This window comes from Mustela erminea, chromosome 8 (genome assembly GCF_009829155.1).
Source record: "Mustela erminea isolate mMusErm1 chromosome 8, mMusErm1.Pri, whole genome shotgun sequence".
Taxonomy (NCBI): Eukaryota; Metazoa; Chordata; class Mammalia; order Carnivora; family Mustelidae; genus Mustela; species Mustela erminea.
Window position 1 is genome coordinate 76,717,251 of NC_045621.1, and position 24,676 is coordinate 76,741,926.

Genomic DNA, 24,676 nt, shown 5'->3' on the forward strand with positions numbered 1-24,676 from the left:
AAAAGATGAAATTTATAGAGATAAGATTCAGGTCTCCACATTCCTCTCTGCAACATGCATTTAGCCAGGAGCTTGCGAATAATAGCCACAATAATAAATATTCAATGAATATTTCTTTAATAGAGCAAAAACCATTTTCTGACAGCGCTCATATCAAAACTGATATCTCCCTGATTTTCCCTGATTTCCCCAACTTTTCAATGCCCCACCAAATTAAATTATATCAGACACCAAATGTTTCACAATATTTTCCCTCAAGTATAATTTATTTAACAATCATATGTAATAGGAAATGCAGAGAATTACAGCAGAGTAAAAACACAAGAATTGTAGCTTGTCATGTTAAAAATCAAATAAAAGAGCTACTGGTTGAATAAAAAGGCATATGAGATTGTTAGATATATGTTGTGTAGCTGAGGATAAAAATGCAAAGCAGGACATCCCAGACTTAGCAGCCCTACTCACCCTCCCTTTCTTCAGGACGGACTAGCACCACATGGGTGTTTGCGGAAAGGACAGGCACTGGTGCCCTCCACGCGGACTCCCGCCAGTTTCTCACTAACTAGTAGCTGTCTTAGGGGAGAGAGAAGGAAAGAAAGAAGAAGGGAAATGAAAAGGAGAGACGTAGAAAGGGGAGGAAGGAGGGAACGGAGAGAGGAAGGGAGATGAATAAGAGAAAAAGCACATCAACAGGGTGACAGTTCTGAAGAAGTGGAGTGTGTTTTCTCCACCCCCTTCGGAAGTTCAGTCATGATGCTGTATAAGTTAAATAACCTGGAAAATTAAGGAAGAGGCCATATACAGAAGCTGATGAATTCATTATATTGCGCTCTCTCTCTCTCTTTTTTTAGTAACAAAGTCTATAGGTCCTAAAGTATCAATAGGAACCAAGCACACAAGTTTCCTATGACTCTGTAGAAGCAATGATCGAATGTACTTCTCCCTGGAGAGATTCTCTAGTTTTATGGAAAGACAACTGGCTCAAATAAGAACAAAAGTAATTACACTTCCCAGATACTCAGATTCTATTTTCAATGCACAATATTTTCTAGCTGGTAAATAGCTACTTTTAAAAAGACATTGAAAGCAGTAGTTATAATTTCTTCATAAATAGAAATAAAAAGTCCATTGTTAAAAGACAAAAAGTCACCATGATGTACATATCTATAAATCTCCCCCCACTATGCCATCATAGATGAGTTTGTACTGCTTACATTTAAAATATCAATTCCATTATAATGTCTATGATACAAATCAATTATTTAGCTGAGTTCTACAGAAGATTCAGGTGAACCAAAAACGAAGGACCTTATTCACAGAACATTTAAAAGCATTTTATACATAGTCTATGCACACATGTATCTTAAATTAGAACAATGCATACCTAATATGCATATAGAATATGGCTTACACATTAAAGGAGATCTAAGTTGTGGGTTGTAAAATCCCACCACTCAGACTTAAAAGCTTCTGATTATATCAATTTCTAAAATATTGCTTAGCCTTGTGGGAACCAAGAAAAGAGCAGGTGCAACAGAAAATCGATATGGACCCTCGTTCACTTTATTCTTTAATTGATGGCTACTTTTGATTTTTTTCCATCCAGTTTTTGCCTTTTACAAAGATGGATTCATCTCAGAATCATTGAAGTGTTTGCACAGTGAAAAGTTGCAGCCCCTAATTGTGCGACCTTTCTTGTCAGCTAATAACAAACAAAAGTTGTTCTTCAGTTTGGAGCAAAGGAAAGGCTCTGCACATGCTCAGGCAAAACATGACAAGCAAGCGGAGTCTCCAAGAGTGGCAGTCTGTTTCTGTGTAGTAAAATTATAAAGTCACGCCAAACAAAATGATCTGTACAGAAAAGCGTGGGTTTCCATTTTCATAGGTATTTTTCAACACACACACACACACACACACACACGCACTCACACGCACGCACTTCTTGTCATTTATCCCTGGGCTTGTAATATATTTTGTTATGTCCTAATGGGATCAACACCCCAGGGGGCGAATTCCATTCTTAGTTCTGACGTCTGTCTCCAACAATGGCTGAGGGTTCTTGCTGTCCCGGAGTGTAGCGAACGTGTGACTTGCATCGTGATGACGTGGTTGACATATTCGTGCTCTGAAACCACAGGGATGGATGAGAATTGGTCCGCTGGTTTCAGGGATGGGTTTCACTGTGGTTTCCCAACGTGAGAGTTACAATGCAGTGGTCATCAGGTGGCAGAGCCAGGCTAAAGCTCCCCTGTCGTCACAGGCCTTCAACCACAGCTTCTCAGCAGCCCTGCCTCTCGTGTCGCTTCCGTGTATTTAAAATAAGGACAATCTAACTAGCTTGTTCTTCAGGGCTACAAAAAAATTGTTTTCCATAATTCTTCTTTTCTTTCCTTTTACTTAAAACCTTGAAATACCGATAACTATAGAACTCTGCATAAAACAATACGAGAAAGTAAATTTTAAAAATGCCTCATATTTTGCACATGTGTTTCAAGGTCACCTGTGCTATAACTGGATTCAGAGTGATGAAAATTTTAAACTATTCAACTTTTGTCTTAAAATTTCTTCGACTTGCCTGAAAAAGCTAGATCAAAACAATCAAAACATTTCCATTAAGACTTTTCTGGAGGAAAGACAATGGCAGAAGCACTGGCCAAAAACTCTTATGGTGATTTTGAATGTATTTGTTTGGTCAGAATTACTAGTTCAGAATTTATGTTCTTCCTACTGTAAATTCCTTCTAAGAGTCCTTTAAAATGGCCTGATCCAGGTGTGTGTTGAAAAGGGAGAACATGACGCTGTGGAAAGTTGAGGACTGAGGATGTTTTAGTCCTGTTCTCATTATCCTGAAATAAAATCCAAATGAAAATGAAGATCAAATTTTAGTCATACATATGCATCAGTAACTGTGTGGTAATATCACATGGGACTTTATACACCTTGTCAGGAATATCTGACATTCATCTGATATTCATTGTCTATCTTCTTAGAATTCCTCTTCGTGTGTATATGCATGTGTGTGTATGCTTGCATATTTTAATTACAGTAAAATGTGGATTGTTCGGATTAGAGATCACAAACTCAAGGACTCTACAAGCCTAGAAGGCAGTATAAATGGGGTAAGTGGGCCTGTGTATGTGTAAAACCAGTGGAGTCAACAGGACTGTCGTGAACTCAAGAGCACAAGTCCTGCTTGAAGATATTCAAAACGGATCTTAAGTCAGTGTAGACAACAACCAAGCAAATGCACAGACTCACTCCAGCCCACAATCCATTAGGCTTTGACTTCTTCTTGGATGTACACGCAACACTAAAAAGCAGGCATTGGAAGGAATGGGGAACACTTCTCCTCCCAGGGAGTACCAGGTCTGATCTTGGTTTGCTTTGGGGGCACCAAAAGCCTACCTTCCAGGATGACAATATAATAAATTATATTCCAGCCTCTTTTTAAATAGTAAAGCAGCATGGCATTGTACATCCAATTCCAATCTCATTCATTCTAATTAACAGAAACATTTTGAAAAAGTAGGCAAAACCAAATAGTTCTGTGGACAGAAATCTCTCAGAAGTGTGACGTTACACAGCAATGCAAAGTTATACAGCAATGTGAAAAACAGATTTCAAAGGCTGATTTCTTGCCCTAAGTGTAGTGTTGCACATTGATTGATGAGGTTTCATCATGGTGCATCTTGAACTAGACTTCAGTGTTTCCTCAGAAAATATCCCATACTGGGGCCCACACACTGAGAATGAAGCAGGCAGTGGCCCTCAGAGCTATGGCCAGGCTGCCGTAAAATCTATACTTTTCATGATGGAGGCCAGAGAAAGAGTTAGCTAGAGGTCACAAGAAGGTATGGTTGACATCTGGGAGACTGTAGGCAAAATCTGACCACATATATTTTGTTTGGTCTACATGGTATTTCAAAAAACTTTGAGCCCACATTAAAAATGGAAAGATTTTACGTAAGAAAATCTCTTAGCCAACGGAAACACCTGGAAACATGGGTCCTTAATTTGTACATGGTGAAAATATGTTGGAGGCAAAGACTGGGTGGCTGCTGCCTTCAGGTCAGGTGCTCTGTGTTCTTTCTGTTTCCAAGGCTGACCACTGCTCTTGTCTCCCAAACACTGGGCCTGAGTCACAGTTACCAACTGTCACCACTCCTGTTGGTTTTCTACTTCCTTTATTTAAGAGACCTGCCTATTTCTTAAAGACATATAAATTTCACCTATGAAAGGCCATGATTTCTGGAATACTGACTGTGCACTAAAGGCAGAGCTTTCTCAAACTGAGACAAAAACTACAAGGTTTGGTTAGTGCTGATGGGAAAAAAATTGACTAACAGCCTGCTTGAGTTTGAACCCCACTCTTTGAGTAGGTTTCAAATCCTTCCAGCTTTGGGGTCTTTGTAGTTGAAAAAGAGAAAAAAAGAGACCTCATTAACTGCCATTTGAATCTCCCTGAAATCTTGTACTGATGAGATGCCAGAATTTTACAGATCTATATACTTTTTTGCCTTAGACATCTTCATAGATTGGACAGTCATTTTCACAAATGTACTGGTGACCTGTGTTCCCTGCACAGAATTTTTGGAAAATGTTCATAAGTATTCCAGTTCCATATCACGAATGTATAAGAAATGCCGATTGTAGACTTTTTTCCTTTGAAAGCTACATGGTGTGCATTAGATTGATGACATCAATAGGAAAGACTCGCTTAATTTTTTTTAACTCCATGTTCTGATGCTATTTATTTGACAAAACAAAAACAAAAACTAATCAAAACAAAAACTTTTTGTACTTAAAACACCCATAAATACTCCACTGAATTTAGTTTTCCCTAAAACATACTTGGAGCCTCCATCATATATCATCAGAACCTAAGAACTGCTCTGAAACAGCCATGAGCTCCAAAGGCAATAAATTTATAGTCTGGATGGAGTGTATGAAGAGGAATTGCTATAGCTAATATGGGAAATATATTAAAATTGTTACATATAGACATACATGGGTTTTAATTGAACAGCCACTCTGTTGGCTTGATTTCTACCTAAGCTTCATATGTAAAACAGGAATCACAATCACCAGCTCTGAAATTGTTGAGAGGACTAAGGGAGATGAACACATGTAAGATGCTCATCACAGGGCCTGACCCTAGATAGTAGCCATGAATGAAACTACTGTTATCAATAAAAGACAGTCTTACAACAAACTCAGGAACACTTAGAGATGTATCATCTTAAAAGCTAATCACAGTTTAGTTCTTTTGTATCTAAAGCAATATGTGAGGAGCTACCAAGAGAAACTCAAAGACTTGGTATATGCCCCCCCCCAAGCATTTTCTCTTGCCCCCAACCATCACCTCAAAAGCAGGACTCATTATAACATGTGAGTTTTATTTCTTACTTTTTAAGGAGACACTAAGACATCTCCTCTATAAATAAACCTTACATATAAACCTTCCCTTCTAGCAGCTTGCACTTCCCCGGCAGGCCCAAGACAACAGTTCTCCACTATAGTGTACAGAAACACCACAGACAGGATTATTAAAAATTTAGGTTTCCAAGGCCTCATTCCCAGAGTCAATAATTTGGTAGATGGAGAGCAAGCCCTAGAAGCTGAATTTTTAAAAAGAGAACCATGGAGGCAAACAAATGTCTCTAGGTTTGAGCAAACACTGATGTTTGTTTCATAATACGTCCTTACTTTGTTGTGATCACCCAGTGTAAACATTCATACTTCCTATATGAAGTAGAAAGAGAGAGCAGTATTAAACTTGTCCACAGTTTACAGATTATTATTTTTAAAGGTCTAAGAAGTCTTGCTAAGTATATTTTTTATTGATGAGCAAATTAAGCTCTTTGAAAAAGTAAATATTTAAGATTTTGCTTCAGAAAATCAGAGAGACTTTTTTAAAAGATTCCAGGAGATGGGCACCTGGGTGGTTCAGTAATTAAGTGTCTGCCTTTGGCTTAGGTCATGATCCAGGGTCCTGGGACTGAGCCCTGAATCAGGCTCCTTGCTCAGCAGGAGGCCTACTTCTCCCTCTCCCACTCCCCTTGCTTGTATTCCCTCTCTCGCTGTGTCTCTCTTTGTCAAATCAATAAATAAAGTCTTAAAATAAAAAAGATTCCAGGAGGACATTGAAATGAGATAACTTTGTCTCTACGACATTCAACAAACCATTCATTCCAGGAATTAGGTTTCTTGTCTAAAAAATAAAGTTACCTCTCATGTTTAAACTGACAGAAGCCTTTAAGGTATTTCAAACCTATGAATGTGCATCAGCACGTTTTTCTTCAGTGTTTACTAGATCTTCTGAGTTCTTACGAAGATCAGGTTCACCTACAACACAAGCAAACAAATAAACAAGAACAAAATAAGCCTGTGGAAAAAACCTAATAAAGTCAGGAATCTGAAACAATGCAGTCACATGCTGAAGACTCAGTTTCACAATGGATTTTACGGCACATTTCTCCAAAGATACCAAATACTTTCTTTTCAGACTGTGGATTTATAGAGTACAATGAGTCTTCTGGCAGTTGTACAACATTGTGCAGTTGCAATTTAATTTGGTAATACAGAACCAAACTAAATGAGACATGTTTAAACATCTATTAAACCAAACATAAAAATTATGCATGCTTTTCTTGGGGAGAAATCAGCAGGAGAGGGAGAAATAGAGAATCTTAAGCAGGCTCCGGGCCTATCTCAAGCTCGAGGCGGGGCTTCATGACCCTGAGACCATAACCCAAGCCGAAATTAAAAGAGGATGCTTAACCCGCTGAGCCATCCAGGCACCTCTTTCTTGAATTTTTTAAAGCAGATGGTTTTAAACAAATGCTCTAATGATCAGTGTCTTTTAACACACACTCCTTAGTTGCTATGAATTTAAACAAATGACTATGAATTTAAACAAATGACTGTAAGAACATAGTAATTTTTAAGATAAGACATAATCTGCCAAAACACACTAATGGAATTTATAATCCAAGAATCACTCATCTTCTATATAAACCTTGAAGAAAAAAAATTAACATGGAAAATGTGCCAACAGTTCTAGAGAAGTCACAGAGAATCTATCAAAAATAAATATAAAGCAAAATGTATAGATAAAAGAGTCTTATGTGAAAAAGAAAGCAAACAAAATTAGCAGAAATTAATTTTTGAGTCAAAAATACTTTACTATTTCAGGAAATAGTCATATATGATGACATGCTCTTTCTGTTTGAACTTTTATAAAAAATATCCTAACAGTTAAGGAGCAAGCATCTTAGTGTTGCAATCAGTTAAGCATCTTACTCTTTTCTCATTTCTGCTCAGGTCGTGATCTCAGGGCTGTGAGATTGAGCCCCAAGTGGGACTCTGCACTCAGCAAGGAGTCTGCTTAAAATTCTCTCTCCCTCTGCACCTCTCGCCCCGGCTTATGCACTTTCTCTCTCATTCAAAAAAAAAAGAAAAAGAAAAAGAAAAAGAAATATACATATACATGTATATATATGTAAATTAATAGTTAAGCTTTATACCAGTTATCTTTGAGATAATTCCTTTAGCATAGATTGTAAGACTGTGTTGTCTCAGGTGCAACAGATTTTTTTATTGAGGTTACAAAATTAATGTATAAAGCCTACGGGGTGTTAGTACAAAGCAACATTATTTTGTTTCCTGTTTTCTCTTTAAGATATATTCAAAGAGGCAGTGCCTGGGTGGCTCAGTGGGTTAAAGCCTTTGCCTTCAGCTCAGGTCATGATCTCAGGGTCCTGGGATCGAGCCCCGCATCAGGCTCTCTGCTCCTCGGGGATCCTGCTTCCTCCCCTCTCTGCCTGCCTCTCTGCCTACTTGTGATCTCTCTGTCAAATAAATAAAATATTTTTTAAAAAAAGCTATATTCAAAAAAGAAAGTTACCTATCTATGAAATTTTCTGGTGGTATCATCACTTTTGCAATCAACCTTAGATAATAAAAACATTGTGTGATCCCGTTAAGTGGTCAAAGTCTCAATTCTGATATTAGATAGTCTGGTTACATATATTACACATCAATCTTAAAACAAAGATCATAGAAGATTCCTTTCCAACCTTGAGTTTGTGGCAGAGCCCAGAAGTGGTGTATGGCGGGGGATGGTTGATGTTTCTGTTTCACTCTCCCCCAACTGGCTACCTTGACTCCTGAGCTGGAGCAAGACAGAGAAAGGTCTGAGAGGAGAAGCCAAGTTCCTACTTGACCAGCACTGTGGGAGGACGTCATACTCACTAGACCTGGTAGGTGCTGGAAGCTAATTCTCCTATGAACATATTCACAGGCTCTTCAGGGACTTCTTGCCAGAGGCCATGGCTGGACATGTCTTACCTCCTTGCTATGTGCACATGAAACTCCTTTACAGTGTTCCTTTACAGTGTTCACAACCCCCAGGGATTTTATTATTACATCGTTAGCTTCTGTCTGGTGAGGTCCTTTCATTCTTCCAAATATGGGTGGGCCACATTTGGTTCACACAAAACACTCATGAGGCAGTTGTTCCCATAAATTACTTGAGGTAAGACTGAAACCTACGTAGCCTCCTCTCATGTGGCTCATCTGTCACCAGCTAATCTGTTACATCTCACGTAAGAATTAGACTCCATTCCCAATATCCCTGAGGGTCCTGGTACAGTTCTTTTCTCTTAATTTGAGGTAAAGAGGGAAGCATTTCTACACCTTTCCCAACAGCAGATAGCTCATTAAAGAAAATCTTCTCACAAATCCTTTTTCAACCATTAACAACCTGACCCTTTCCTTTGTTTGAGTTGGGTAAGGATCATAAGCATCCCATAATTGGCCTTTAATCCTCTCTGAAATTCCTGTCTCACAGGATTTATTTCTGACATCTTAGACTCTTGGCTTAAACTTTTGATCTAGTATTCTGTTACTTAGGGCTAGATTATAATGGAACAGAGTGAAAGAATAGGCTGAGCTAAAGGAGGAATATAAGTAATTCCCTGGTTCTTAAATTTTTTGAGAGAAACTTTTACAATGGGCAGAACACTAAGGATAAAGAACTCACCAATAAGAAGAGTGGGTGAGGAACAAAATCACCAAGTGCTAATAATACAGCAATTACAATTTAAAATTCTGGTTAAAATTAGTCTATTTGTATTCTAACACAAATATATTGTTATGTATCGGTTTATTAAATCAGTAATGAGTAATGAGTGATTTGAGCAAAAAAGAATATTAAGGCATAAGAAATGAAAAAATTATTAATTAATAACAATAATCTTAGCAGCAAAAAGAAAAACAGTGAACATTAAGAGAAAACTTATTTACACTATGCTAAGTGCTTCATATGTTTTATCATTTAATTCCCCCCCAACAATTTTTATTGCCCAAGGTCACATATCTTCTAAGGAGCATCGCTGGACCCTCAAGCCCCAAGCCATGTACTTCAAACTAAACCAAAGAACTTGGTCATACAGTGCTAACTCCCTGAGCCAAAAGTACAAGTTTCCATTGGATTTGAAAGAGTGAAAGCATTCCTTGTTGCTTGCAGAGATACAACTGCAAAGTTTCAAGTTGAGAAGTGTAGAGTAAACATGTCATTTTTCATCTTCCTGCTCTGACAAGCTACTATGATTCAAAATTCAGTTCTTCAGAAAAGAATGAATAGTTTTATAGTAAAATCTGTGAGAAGCATTTCCTAAGAGATAAAACTCTTTTTACTGCCACTCTGTGTAGTAAAACCGGCAGGAGGAGACTGGCTAAGGACTCTGATACCAAGGTCACACACATCCTACACTCAGGAGGATTTCAAAGCAAAAGGCTATAAGAAGGAATCAAATGCTTTCTTGCCAATACCACGGAGGAGAAATAACAGAGATTTGTGACTCCAGGAGTATACTCATTAACTTAAGATTCAGCATAAATATGTGACTGGGGTGAGTATCTATACTTAAGAAATCAAAAGCTGTAAATTAGTGAAAACCCTGTTATCATTTTTGTGTCAAAGATTTCTGACTTTCCACCTTGCAACACCACAACCAACCATCCAGTGTAGACATGAGGGATTTCAAATGGCACTGTTTTCCTTGTATATTCATCCACAACAAGAGCAATGAATTGTTTCTACCCTAGAAACTCCAAACATTGCAAGTTTCCTAATTTTTAGTGTTTATAATCAAATTCTTCAGTGGAGAGACTTTTTTTGTATGAGTTTCCATCTACAGAAGAAAGAGTCAGGAGAGTATGTGCCCTTTGATTTCATTCTTCATTTTTCTCATGGAGACAAAAACTACTTACAATCATCATTAAGCTGAATACATAATTTTTAGCAAGTAGTCACCTACTTGCTACAGAAGGCTGATTTGGCAAATATTGGTGGTATGCAGAATCTAAAATTCTAGGAGTCTTTAGGTGTTCCTAATAATAGGCTATAAATACTGTTTGACAAATTTGTAGACTAGTTGAATTGGGGAAAACGAAATCCCAAACAGCTAATTGTTTCTTCCATCTTATTTAGCTTTAAGTCACAAATCTCAGAGGACTTAGTTGGTAGTTATTTTTATTAGGGTTCAAAAATCAGCCAAAATAGAAGTTTCATATACCCAGCTACCTTTTAACCTGACAGGAGAAGAACTAATGTTCTTTAAAAATGCCTTCCATGCTAATTTTTCCCTCTCTTATCTACAACCTCCTATCTAACTTATGCTGGCTGTAAGGAGAGGCTATTTGAAGAAGTACCTCATCTACTTGGGTTTTTAAAATCTGTAGTGAAATAAATTGCCTCTCTTGGTCATAATGCAAGTTGTTCCTATTACAGTACACTTATAAATTGTAAATCCATGCTTTAAAATAAAAGCACTTTAAGCAGTTAGTCACACAGCACTTTATTGATCTACAAGATTCAGCCAGGATTGTGGGGGAGTGATGGGATCTCTAATCTATCAAGATTCATATAACAGGATTACTCTCATGGTAGAGGCGAATTTGTTTAAAATAAATCATGGGTGCTCTATTATTTCTATATTACTACATTGAAACTATTACGTTATTCATGTTTAACTTCCTATCTGATGAGATTTCTATTTCTTAGCAGCCTCTGGATTTTCTTTAATCAGCAGACTTGCTCAGCATATTTCAAAGAAGCCTAGCCCAAGACAGAAGGGTGATATGGGAAGACAGGACCCTTTTGAAAGAATCCCACGTTCAGAGTGACGAGTTAATATTATTGAGTTGGTCTTTGTGCTGAATACCTCTTTACTTCTACAAAAGTGTCCTGATACAAATCAAAATTAGTCAAGACTTTTAATATCACTCACTACCAGTTGTCTTTCAAAGAATGAGCCTATGTTGGGCTTCAAAAAGGTTGTGGAAATGAAGTCCAAGAACCTTAGATTCTTTGAAGATTTTCACCTTTTCTTCTTGAAGGTTTATGTATTAAATCCTATCTGAAGAGATCCCTTGGATCATTTTTATTTACCTTACTTTTTTTTTTAAATTTTGTCATAGAAATTAAACATAAGAAAGAAAGGTCAAAGCTTTCAGCTATGTCTATTTTCTATAATTTCTGATAATTTCCTACATTCCTATTGTTAACAGGGGAACATTATATTAGAAAAAGCATGAACAGAGGTCCCAGAAGGAATAAAGTCAGAACTACAGAGTTTGGACTGTATTTGGTCTAAATTTAGGCATGCTTTAAGGGATAAAAACTAAGATGGTAAAATATTCTTTTGGAAAATAAGTGAATTATCACAAACTAAGTTTGCTGGCTTAGCTCAAATCTTTTCTTTTTGAGAGTACTTTGGTCTGTAGAATACGGTTTTTAAAATTTCTTGTTCTTGTAGTTTTCCGAAAGGGTTCTATGCCAAGGAAAAATTAAGGCAAGTGTCTTAAGGGGCAGAATCTTCAACAAAAACTATTTAGATAAAGGTCGTTCATTTTCAGCTCTACAAACTGGGCAGCTATATCCGCCGTTCGGAATAAGCCTCTTCCACTCCTCCACTCACTCCTGCAGAAAACTGGATGAATTTGAGAGATACTTTGAAGAGATACTCTACAGGTAGTTTTGGTGGGCTAATTAAGAATGGAAAGGTGATAGGAGAGTCAAGATCAATTTACTATACACCCTCTCAGTGCGGAATCTGCTTGTCCCTCTCCCTACCCCCTCTGCTCCTCACCCTGATCGCTCTCTCTCTTTCTCTCTCACTCTTGAAATAAATAAAGTCTTAAAAAAAAGAATTGAGGGCATTTTAAGTGCTACTGTTTGAGTGAGTGAACTCCCCACTTGTATTTACATGGATAACCTTGTGAGGCTGCTGTAATAAATATTTGTGTAAATGATCCATGAGAAGATATATAAACGATGTAAAATGTCACTCCCAAATACATAATCTTCAGCTTTTTAAAATAAAAATGTCTATGGGATATAACACACACATTTGAAAGCTCATGGGATCAGTTGTGTTGAGATTAAACAGAAGTAGATTTGATAAAACAATTATGTTGTTCTCTGAGGTAAATTTTCAGAAAAAGTTGTTTTCTTTGTCTGGATTTACTACTACCAGGATGCTATTTTCTGTGTATTATATTAAACTGTGAAAAGGAATGAGGAAGATTCAGTTGTAATATGTGTGCAAACCTGTGATTTGGGTAACTAACTCACCCCCGCAGACCTCAGTTTTCACATTGGTAAAATGGAGATAGTACCTAAATCATAAGGCTGTTGGCTGATTAAGTAGGATAGAGACCATGACAGAACGTGGTCTATTGACAAGCAAGTAGATGAGTAGCTAATCAAAAGGGATTCCTCATTCTATTTAGCATTAACACCAACATGATTACAAAAATCACGTTTATACACACTGTAATACATAATACTACATTTAAGATATTTTAAATACAAATAACAATACATAAGGCTTAACTAGTGAACCTATCACAGTCTACTAAATGTCACATTAATCATAATGTAATTTTGATGTTTTAAAAATTTTAATACTTTCCCACCAGTTTTAAATATTTCCTTAATAAATCTTTTAGTTTTGTGTTTTAATTTTTCAAGCAATGATTCAAGACTTATTTTTAAAAACTTTGTTTCTTTTTGAGGAAATCTATGAGGTTTTCTAGCAAAATGTGATTTTAAGTAAATCTGACTAAAATATTATTATATATTCAATATGTTTCAAATAAATTATAAAATGTGAAAAAATAAGAAATTATCTACCTTAGTAACTCGTATGATGATTTTCTGATTATAAAGATAGGTCATAGGTATAGTGATCACATTTTTAAAAAATGTACTGATAGTGATAAGAAACAAAGCTTTTTGTAGGGATTCTAATGAAGTTGAAAATATCAGGCTTTTGTTTTACTGAATGGTTTATTTGAGGCCAGAGCTAAATTGTTCTGTACCAAATGAGGGGATTTTCATGGCCAAGAGGGGAAAAAGAGGAGTTGAGGGCCTGAATCAAGAGGAATATGAGACTAAAATGTTTTGGAGAAAGAATAAAAGTGATTGGTGACAAAGAAATTTACCTTTTGCTTAGAGGTATATTGTTAAGACAACAAAGTTTTCAATGACCTTGGAACTGGAATTATTGGGGAACTATAACAAAGTCTCGAAACTAGGCTGGTGTTAGCAGTGTGTCACCCAGAAGCTCTGGTTACAAATTCTGGTTACACTCGCCAAGGAAGGGTAGCACCAGAAAGAGAGAATTGTCTTGGAGAGCTGGTCCTACTTTCTGCCCGTAGCTTTGCTCTTAGCCCCCATCACCTCTGCTCAGCAGTGCAACATCCAACCTAGGACCTTCTTCCCCACCATCATTTTCTCTACCCTCCAAATTTCCATCATTACACTGTTCACCCCAGAATTTTCAGAGGCTATACAACTCCTGTGAACTCTTGCAGTGATGGCTCATATTTGCACAAAGTAAAATTAAAGTGAGCAAAAATATTTTGGGTATCTGAAAACATAGCGAGTAGAGATACCGTGGCAAGAAAAGAGGATTTGGGGGAACATCCCCCATTTAGTTTTCCCTTTTTTCATTTATCAGCTTTTTATTTTCTCTTTTTAGATCTTTAACAAAAACTATATGGTACAACAGAGTGGGTAATATCATTTCAGTTTTAGGGTCTCACCATTAAAACCAGACCTTTATAAATTGTAGTCAATTCTCCTCTACCTGATACTGACCAAGTTCTTATCTGGCCTTGAGCTGGAACCACTGGAGAGTTAAAGGGGAATAGTCCATGAGTTCTGTTCTTCAAAAATCCTATCGGCTTTTGTTGTACACAGAGTAGGCCTCTGTATATAGCTCTGTAATAACCTCATTATTAGTTCTCAACTTTGTTAGGCTCTGCAGCTGTAACTACCAACAACACACTCCAGTCACTGTATCTCATGATACACAGTGGTCCTCACTGGGTGGAGAGATGGTGCACACCTCCAGAGGGGAGTGTTGGGATCTCCATGAGAATAAGAGGAAATTGGGAATTGCACTGCAATTGGGAAACATATCCTGACTCTCCTATCCACTTCCACTCTTATTCCAACACTGCTTTTGGTAGGCCCCTTTTGAATGCATTTTTCTCTTCCCATTTTGAGAATGCAAGTCAGAATGTGATCGATATCCCAACTGGAGTATGAATAAGACAGCTACGCTTACATGACTAAGGGATGGGCTTCTTGGAGAGAGTAGTTTAACAGAGTTCTGGATGACAGATAGGATTTTAAGAAGCGAAGTAGAGGAAGGGGCCCGAGAAGTACATTCCATGTGGAAGAAAGAACAAGGATTAAGGCAGAGAATAAGTCCACTGACTTTCTTAGGAGTAGAAGGCAAATGTTCCAGAGGAGATGTGTGACCCAAGACACAGATATTTTAAAGGCTATCGTTACCAAGGTACATGCTATTGTTTCCTGAGTACAGCTTGCGGGGGTGAAGTTGGCTGTGGTTGTAATCTGCACTGGGTTGGTCTAGACCATAAACTGATTAATTTCCTGCTCTCCCCCTCCATGTCTTCTGCATTCACTTAAATGCACAAAAGTGTTCCATTTTTACCCACCTTTGTAAACTGGAGACAAGCTTTGGTGAACTTTTAAAAGTTCACAAAATAGCCCAGAGGATGCTAATATGCTGTAAGGGTTGAAAACTATTGAGTTCTGCCTTTATAATGAATGAATGAATGAATGAATGAATGAATGAATAAGCACATACACATGGTTCAAACTGGATGTGTGTTCTCCTGGGGTTAAGTGACTTTGGTGAATACGACCTCTTAAAACTTCATAATTCTGATCTTCCAAATGTTCCATTCTATCTATCATGCTCTACTGTACTGATAATATAAAATAATATCATATAAAATGTCAGCTAAAGAAATTAAATTGGAAATAGGAATAAACTAAATGCAGAGTATATAATTTACTAATAATTTGAAATATACAACTTAAAAATTACTTGTAAGATCTCATATAAAATGTTAGTCGCATTTTTGAACTATGAGTAGAGAGAAAATAAGTTTGTTTTTTTTTTTTTTTTTTTTAGGAATTTATTTATTTGGGAGAGAGAGAGCACAAGGATGGTAAGGGACAGAGGGAGAAGAAGAGGGACAAGCAGGCTTCCCATTGCACATGTGAAGCAGGGCTCATCCCAGAATCCTAAGATCATGACCTGGGGCAAAGGAAGACACTTAATCGACTGAGCCCCCCAGCTGCCCCCCAGACCTAGCTCTAGTTTTATCTGAAAGACTTTGCTTCCCTCTGTTTGATTGATTGTCCCTTCTGAAATCTAAACAGTATGTATATATTTTCTCAAAAAGATGCTGCTTAACATTTAGTCATGGAAGTTTAAAAGTTATAATTTTGATGGGTGAGTAATACTCCATTGTGTATATGGGTCATATCTTCTTAATCCATTTGTCTGCTGAAAGGCATCTTGGCTTTTTCCATCATTTGGCTATTGTGGACATTGCTGTGATGAACACTGGGGTGCATATGGCCCTTCTTTTCACTAGATCTGTATCTTTGGCTGAGGATTTTAGAAGAGAGGGGGGTGGAGGGATGGGTGAGGCCTGGTGCTGGGTAGTAAGGAAGGCATGTATTGCATGGAGCACTGGGTGTGGGACATAAGCAATGAATCTTGAAACACTATATCAAAAACTAATGATTTACTGTATGGTGACTAACAACATAATAAAAAAATTTTTTTAAAAAGTTACAATTTTGTTGACATGGTGAGTTTTGATTCATTAAAAAGTAGTGGGAAGGAATAACAAACATTTTACAAATAAATATTTAAAAACATTGCCTTTCCTCACACCAGTCAGAATGGCTAAAATTAACAAGTCAAGAAACAACAGATGCTGGTGAGGATGTGGAGATGTGGAGAAAGGGAAACCCTCCTACACTGTTGGTGGGAATGCAAGCTGGTGCAGCCACTCTGGGAAACAGCATGGAGGTTCCTCAAAAAGTTGAAAATCGAGCTACCCTATGACCCAGCAATCACACTACTGAGTATTTACCCTAAAGATACAAACGTAGTGATCTGAAGGGGCACGTGCACCTGAATGTTTATAGCAGCAATGTCCACAATAGCCAAACTATGGAAAGAACCTAGATGTCCATCAACAGATGAATGGATAAAGAAGAGGTGGTATATATATATACAATGGAATACTATGCAGCCATCAAAAGAAATGAAATCTTGCCATTTGCAATGATGTGGAAGGAACTAGTGGATATTATGCTGAACGAAATAAGTCAATCAGAAAAAGACAATTATCATATGATCTCTCTGATATGAGGAATTTGAGAGACAGGGTGGGAGGGTTAGGGAGGGGAAAAAAACAAAATGGGATCGGGAGGGAGACAAACCATAAGAGATTCTTTTTTTTTTTTTTAAATTTTTTATTTTTTATAAACATATATTTTTATCCCCAGGGGTACAGGTCTGTGAATCACCAGGTTTACACACTTCACAGACCATAAGAGATTCTTAATCTCACAAAACAAACTGAGGGTTGCTGGGGGGTGGTGGGGGTAGGGAGAGGGTGGTTGGGTGATGGACATTGGGGAGGGTATGTGCTATGGTGAGTGCTGCTAAGTGTGTAAGCCCGATGATTCACAGACTGTACCCTGGGGCAAATAATACATTATATGTTAATAAAAATAATTAATAAAAAACATTGTCTTTTAAAGTAATTCATTACAAAATAACATGGACATGTTTTTGTTGTCTAAAACCAATTTATTTTTATTTTCCCTAAACAGCAGATGTAGAATTGTTAGGAGCATTGTTAGGGACTGATAGGGATTGCTGGCAAAAAAAAAAAAAGTGAGTCCAGAACTCTAAGAGAGATCTACAGGATAAAAGTGCAAAGAGAGGGGCCCCTGGGTGGCTCAGTGAGTTCAAGTCTCCGCCTTTGGCTCAGGTCATGATCTCGGGATCCTGGGATGGAGCCCCGTGTCAGACTCTCTGCTCAGTGGGGAGCCTGCTTCCCCCTCTCTCCGTCTCTGCCTGCCCCTCTGCCTGCTTATGATCTCTGTCTGTCAGATAAATAAATAAGATCTTAAAAAAAAAAAAAGTGCAAAGAGATACCACATAGTGATGTAGGCATTTGAGAGGGCAAGTCCTGCTACGTTGCTCGTTTGGGTGTGATGCTTAACAATCGGGTCTCAGAAGCATTAGGAGAAAAGGAGAATAAGAGATCAAGCCAAAGGGGGATGGCAAAGGTTTGCTGAAACAGGGGGCCAACTGTCAGAGGCAGGGGTGGGAAGAGAGAGAAGCAGACGGGACAAGGTATATCTAGAGAGACGAGAGAGAAAGAACACAAGTCAAGCAAGGTGTTATCCCATTAGGAACTTCAATGGCATCTAAAAAAATAAGAAAAAAGGAGGTCAAGAACCCTAAGTGGAATAGGTTTCCTCGGCTTCAGTTAAAACATGTGAATGACAAGCTTCTGTTTTCTTCAAGCATGTAGCATGGGGCCTTCAGCTAGACACTATGTTTTGTCACAGAAAAATAATAGAAGTTACGTTACTTGTATGGGTTAAGAAATGGATATATATTATAAATATATTATTTAAAAGACCTAACTGCTTAATATTAAAAAAAATCTGTACAACATATACAGATACATTTTTCTGTCTTGTGTTTTCTATCAAGATCCAAAATCCCCTGCTGAGACAGATAATAGCGATTTGCCTCAACATGGATAAAGCTCAGAAAACATGGCATTGAGTAGAAAGAAATTCATTAAAGAATGTGTCCTGCGTGGTATCGTTTACACAAAAGCATGCAAAACTAAACTGTATTGTTTACAGTTACACAAATAGGAGTAACAGCTAAGAATCAAAAAAAGAAAGAGAAATAATTATGGAATTGTTAAATCTAGTCATTTTTAAAAATAAAATTATAGAAACTTCCAATTAAAAATTTTATTTAAAAGAAAGGTGATAAATATTTAATAATCATTTCCTAATTATTTTCAGTCCTTTTTCATTATCTAGGTCTTGAGGTTAATAAGATATACCAAATCTGTCTGATGCAAATATCTTATATACACATCTCTTCCCAGCTCCCATGGACAGAGACTTCATACTGATAGACTGAAACAAGACCTGGTGGGTTCATTTATTGTTTCACTGCTGTGGAGTGGTGGAGATAACGATAAAAAAAAAAAATAGAGATTAAATTTACATGTGTCAAGTCTATAACTGCTACATTGTAAATAGCACAGAAATTTGAGGAAAAATTTTCCCCAGTATTTAAAAACCATTATCCAATCAAACAACTAAGAAGTCATTTGCACTTTTGATAAACAAGTGAAGTTGACATATGCCTCCTATGTTTTCTAAGTTATGACCTATGTTTTTTATATTTTCATCTTACTCCTTGATGTAAATGAAAATATCAGTGTTCATATGTGCACAACTTACATTTGTCAGTTTCAATCATAAGTGGACCAAAGACACAGGGTTCGGCAAAAATCAGTGAAAGCATTCTGTGAGGACCAACTACCTATACATAAGCCACAATGAATACGATATATTTTAATACTTTTAAATTATGTGCTACACACCCTTTCTATCAGTAAAAAGCACGAGAATCCTGTGTATATGTGTGGTATACAGTTTTTTTGAGCCAGTTGTTACCTTGCCAGCATGGTATTGCTTGTAGGCCACTGCAAAGATTGTCCATTATGAATACTGTATTATTTACCTACAAATAGTATATATATGTTTTTGGATGTTCTTTTGTGGTATATTTCACAACATATTTTTTAAAAAACCTAAAAGGTAAACAACTTAATCAGTCCTCTGTACCTATCAAAAAACTTGAATCACAGATGAAAATTATCCCACAAAGAAAACAGTAGGCTCACATGGTTTTTTAAAAGTAAATTCTGCCAAACATTCAATGCCAATTTAAGGCTCACAAACTCTCAAGGATTCAAAAACTCTGGGGCACCTGGGTGGCTCAGATGCTTAAGTGTGCATTCAGCTCAGGTCAGGATTCCAGGGTCCTGGGATCGAGCCCCACATCAGGCTCCCTGCTCAGCGAGGCGCCTGCTTCTCCCTCTCCCTCTGTCTGCTGTTCCCCACTGCTTATGCTCTCTCTCTCTCTCTCTCTCTCTCTCAAATGAATTTTTAAAAAATCTTTAAAAAAACAACAACTTAAAAACTCCAACTCATTTTCTGAGGCTAGTGTAACCTTAACACCAGAACTACAAGTATGAGAAAGGAAAACTGCAGGCTAATCTCGTGCATTAATACAGATTTTTTTAAGTCAGCAAAAGTAACACATAAATTTTAAAACGTTAATACATCACAATTAGTTGGGTCTAATAAAGGAATATAATGTCGTTCAACATTAGATAAGCTATTAATATAATTCATTATATGAACCAATCAAAAATATTATCTGAACTATTTTAAAAGCCACAGAAAAGACATCTAATAAAACTAAATGTTCCATGTAAAATACATTTTCTCTGAAACCAATACTACACTACATGTTAACTAATTTGAGATTAAAAACATAAAAAATACATTTTCTTAACAAATTATTGGTGGAAATGTAACCTCATAAAGAGCAGATCAAACAAAATTAAGAAATATCATACTTAATGATAAAACATTAAACACCTTCCTTTTAAATTTAGAGACAAGCCAAATGCTCTCACCACTTCCATTCAGACAAATATGGATAAACTTGCTAATGCAGTTGATTCAAGAAGAACAATCATTAAAGGCATACATTTGGGAAAATAAAAAAACTATCATTATTTGCAGATCAGTATTCAAAAGAAAATTGTATTTCTATACACCAGTGAAAGACAGCCGTTTGCAAAAATAACAAAAAAATATAAAACAGTGATGGAAAATCCAACAAGATATATTTAACATTTTGAAATAAATTATTATTAAGGATAAATATTGTTTACATGGTTAAACGTGCTTAACGTGATGCCAGGCATCTAATAACATTAACAAGTATTTTCCATCACAATTATAGTACTATGAAGTAAAAGCAAACTTTCTGAGAAACATGAAAGAAGATATATAAGATATACATGAATAGGAAGACTTGAAATCCTAAAGATAATTCTCTCCAAATTGATATCAAAGTAGTTCTAACCAAAACCCTAATTTGTTTCCCTTTTTGCTGGGCCTTACGAGCTACTAAAGACAAAGCAGGTCTTAAAAAGTTCAAATGAGAGATATCATACTGCATGTATCCTATGATTCTAGACCAATTATGTAGGAGATAAGCCCCCCCAAAAGACTAGAAAACACTTACGTGTTTGACAATTTTAATGCATATTTTAAAATGTCAAGCTTGCCTTAAGCTAGCACTAGGTTTCCTTCTGGTTCTACACAGCTGTAACTGTGCACAATGGGCAAATCTGATGGTGCCTTGGATCCCGTGCTGCCTTCTTTCCTCACCTGTTACTTGCCTTTGAGCCCTAGTATTTTGGGGTTTGAATCAACGTCAAACAAATCAGAAAGAGACCCAGTACAATGAGAAACATACTGCATTCCATTTCAGTCTGACCACCCATCCCCAACACCCGGATTCTATTTTGGGACATAACTTGTTTTTCTCAAATACACATCTTCTTTGAGAAGATGGGAAAGACAGCAGATCTGGGATTGATTTGTGGTTTTGTTCTGATCAAGGTGGACTCTGTGGATCTAGTTCAGTTTGTAATATTTGTGTCTAAACACAAACCAAACCATCAAGTGGTTACCAAAGTAACACTTTTGCCTTGTGGGAGGAACAATATTGGTATTTGCCATTTGGGGGCTCGCTCTAAACAGACATGCTTCTTTAACAGTTCTACCTATGAAGCTAAGTATATTCTAAAACCTATTTGTTAGCTTATAGGTTTTTAAAAATCATCTTTATAAATGGCATCTTGCTATACTGAAGCAGCTTGTGTATTTTGCTCAATATTATTTGTGTCTTCTCTTCCTGTTGGGACTCACACCTAAAGTTCATTTATCTTAACAGTTGTATGCTTTTCCATAATATAATTACACTACAGCTTGTGCATCCATTTTTACTGTTGTTTTCAAGAACAGTGCTAGAGTGAATGTTTTGCTCATGTCTTCTGATTAATATGAGCAAAAGGTACCAACAGCAGGAATTTTTATTTTATTTATTTTTTTCTTAGAAATCTATTTATTTTAAAGAGAGAGAAAGTGTACAAGCAGGGGGTGGGTTGAGGAGAGGGAGAATCCTGAAGCAGGCTCCCTGCTGAACTGAGCTTGGAGCTTGACGTGGGGCTCGATGCAAGCACCCTGAGATCATGACCTGACAGAAACCGAGAGCTGGGTGCTCAACCAACTGAGCCACCCAGATGCCCCAGGAAGCTGTGACCTTTTCGACCAGAGCTACTCCCAGCCTCCCTGCCAACCCCAACCTGAGAAGGGCAGCAGAAACCAGTTGGGCTGCCAGAGGCGGTAGGCTCAGAGTGCTATAGGAGCAGAGGGCAAAACCCTCTGGTTTCTACAATATAAAGCGGTGGGTTTAATTTAGAAAAAAGGAGGGGAAAACTCACAGCTTTGCAAGCCTGAGCCTGCAGTCCAAGTTTGGGTAACTGGTAGATAAGCAGCATTTCACAGAAAAATCCTAGCAACTGGAGAGCTGTGGAAGGTCTGAGATACCTCTCTACATATCTCTGGCTGACTAGGAGCTATGCAGGACTGGATGAGACCTTGGTGAAGTCTTCCTGCACTAGCTTGATTTTTGAAAGTGATGTTAAAAAGCAGTTGTCCTTGAGGCACTTGGGTGGCTCAGTCATTAAGTGGCTGCCTTCAGCTCAGGTGAACCCAGGGTACTGGTATCAGGTGCCCCATTGGGCTCCTTGCTCAGCAGGGAGTCTGCTTCTCCCTCTCCTTTCCCTCGGCCCATGTTTGCTCTCTCTTTGTCAAATAAATAAATAAAATATTAAAAAAAAATGTAGTTATCCTCATATTCTTGGATTTCAAGGACATTTTAAATTTTAATTATTAACGATAAAGTCTGTATTTTGGAAGATTTTTAAAATATCAGACACAAAGTTTTTTAAGGTTTTGTATTATTTCGTGGAAGGGTGAAATTCACTATTATCTACTATTGATTATGCATATAAAGTTTTCTAATTAATCATACAAATGAAAGGAGTAAAGAGTAAATATTTCAAACCATCAAGGAAATGAATTGCAATGGAACAAAGAAACATCTCAAGCAGTAAAAATGAAGGCAAGAAAAGTAGGAAAATGGAAATAGTAGATTAAGAAGGTTCCTTTAATTTTAATAATTTTTATCATGAATAGATACTGAATTTTCTTGAATGTTCTTTCTGTATCTTTTGCGAGCTTAGGTTTTTATCCTTTGATCCTTAATATGGTAAGTTGCATTAACATAATTTTTAAATGTAGAATCAAATTTGCATTTCTGCTGTAAACCCAGTGTTGTGGCCAATTTAGTCTGCAAACCCAGGACTCCAGCAAAGGTAAACAGATGCGTTCCAGAGAGATTCTAGCTCCAAAGTTTCTTAATCTCTCTGAATTTGTTTGATCTTTATTTGGACATGTTCTGAACAAATCAGCTTTCCACCCTCCCTCCATACCCCCCCTTCCTTCCTTCTTTCCTTTTTTTGTTGAAAGCAATATACTTTTTATCACTTGTTACAAGCAAGGAGAGAGGGAGATAGTTCTAGAAGCATTATCTCTGTCAGTTTCTTAAAGGCGATATTTTGCCCTGCACTTTTAGTTGTTTTTACCATGAGATATTTCTCTAAGTTTATCTAGTTCACCATTGCATTGGAAATAGAAACCAAACATACAATGTTATAAATAAAATAAATTTGGCAGTAGTTGTTTATTCAAAATGTGTGTACTCTACACAACCACCCCTTGGAAATTATATTATCAAAATGATCTATGGTTTTAATTTGTTAAAGCCAGGCTGCCTGTGTTCAAATCTTGGTTCTACCTTTTCTAATGATAGGACTCAGATATTATTCCTCAATTCTAGAAACGTACGTTGAGAAATTTACAAACATCGAAAGTTTATTGTCCCTGGGCAACAAAATCTTCAAAAAGCACAGTGCCAGAAAGTTCATTAGGAAGGGAGGAATCACAGTCCCTAAGCCAATTCTGGCAGTTTTCCTTCACTGGTTTATGACAAATAGGTTCTAGGTGATAGGTTGATGTTTGGGGTTTATTGTTATTTATTTTAGTTAAAATTTTTTTGGAATAGAATGTGTTTTGGTCAGTTGGATTCTTGGGTTCACTGAAGATGAATACTTCCAGTCAATTTTTTCAGAATTTTTTGAAGGGGTCTAATAGGAAGTGCTAGTGTGCAGTGGGAAAAGCATTGGGTAAACAATCAGAACAGTTTTGACTCTAGCGCTTAGAAGCTGTGTGATCCTTAATTTCCACGAGTATAAAATGAGGGCAATCATTTCTAGTTCGGAAGGTTGCTGCAGGAGGAAATTGGATAATCCATGTAAACTGCCTGGCACACAGGAGGGATTTCAGAAGTTTGGCTTCCCTCCTCTCTTCCTTCCATCGCTGGAAATATAATATCTATTTGTTTTCTTTTCTGAATAAATACATTCAAAGTGCAGTTTACGTATTCATTTATTCATTCATTCAAGACTAAATAATTTTAAAGCACCTACACAATGCCAGGGACACGCTCTCTATGAGAAAATGATGACAATGAGATAGATAACGTTTCTGTGTTCCAAGAGCTTATATCTTACAGCGCTTCAGGGTCAGTATGTTGGGTATAATCTGTCCCTAGAGAAGGGTAATTCCAGTCCTTTGAAGTCTCCACTTAGATGGGGTTGACAATATTTCAGTATGGCCATCTGGTCTTGTATTGTGTTATGTTCTTTACCTACTGACAATAATGTATTACGGAGACCCTCTGGAATGGCCAGGACTAGCTACAGAATCGCAGGACCTCATGCAAAATAAAAAATGAGGCCCCTGGCTCAAAAAATTTAAAGATTTTTGAGATGATGATAGTTGAGGATTTAATTAAGCACAGGGTCATGCTGAGGGGGTGGAGCTGTCTAACTACAGGACCTGGCCCTCCTTGTGGTTGTATAGACCCACCAAAACCTGGGAAACTACTTCTCTTCAACTAAGATCAAACTAATGGGAAAATGTGAGTTACAGAGTCAGATGAAGACGTAAGAA

The 24,676-nt window shown here is 37.1% G+C and overlaps 1 protein-coding gene across 5 annotated transcripts in view; it reads right to left on the reverse strand.

The window, feature by feature from the left end:
• Window positions 1–237: 237 nt before the first annotated feature.
• The window catches only part of PDE1A (phosphodiesterase 1A), a 337,781-nt gene continuing 313,342 nt past the window's right edge, over window positions 238–24,676 (reverse strand). For all 5 annotated transcript variants that reach the window (XM_032356140.1, XM_032356141.1, XM_032356139.1 and 2 more), the window contains 2 exons: window positions 6,229–6,345; window positions 238–2,846 (listed from right to left, as the gene is read on the reverse strand). In XM_032356140.1, coding sequence (XP_032212031.1) covers window positions 6,272–6,345 — 74 coding nt within the window. In that variant the 3' untranslated portion in view covers window positions 238–2,846; window positions 6,229–6,271. The remainder of the gene's footprint in view (window positions 2,847–6,228; window positions 6,346–24,676) is intronic.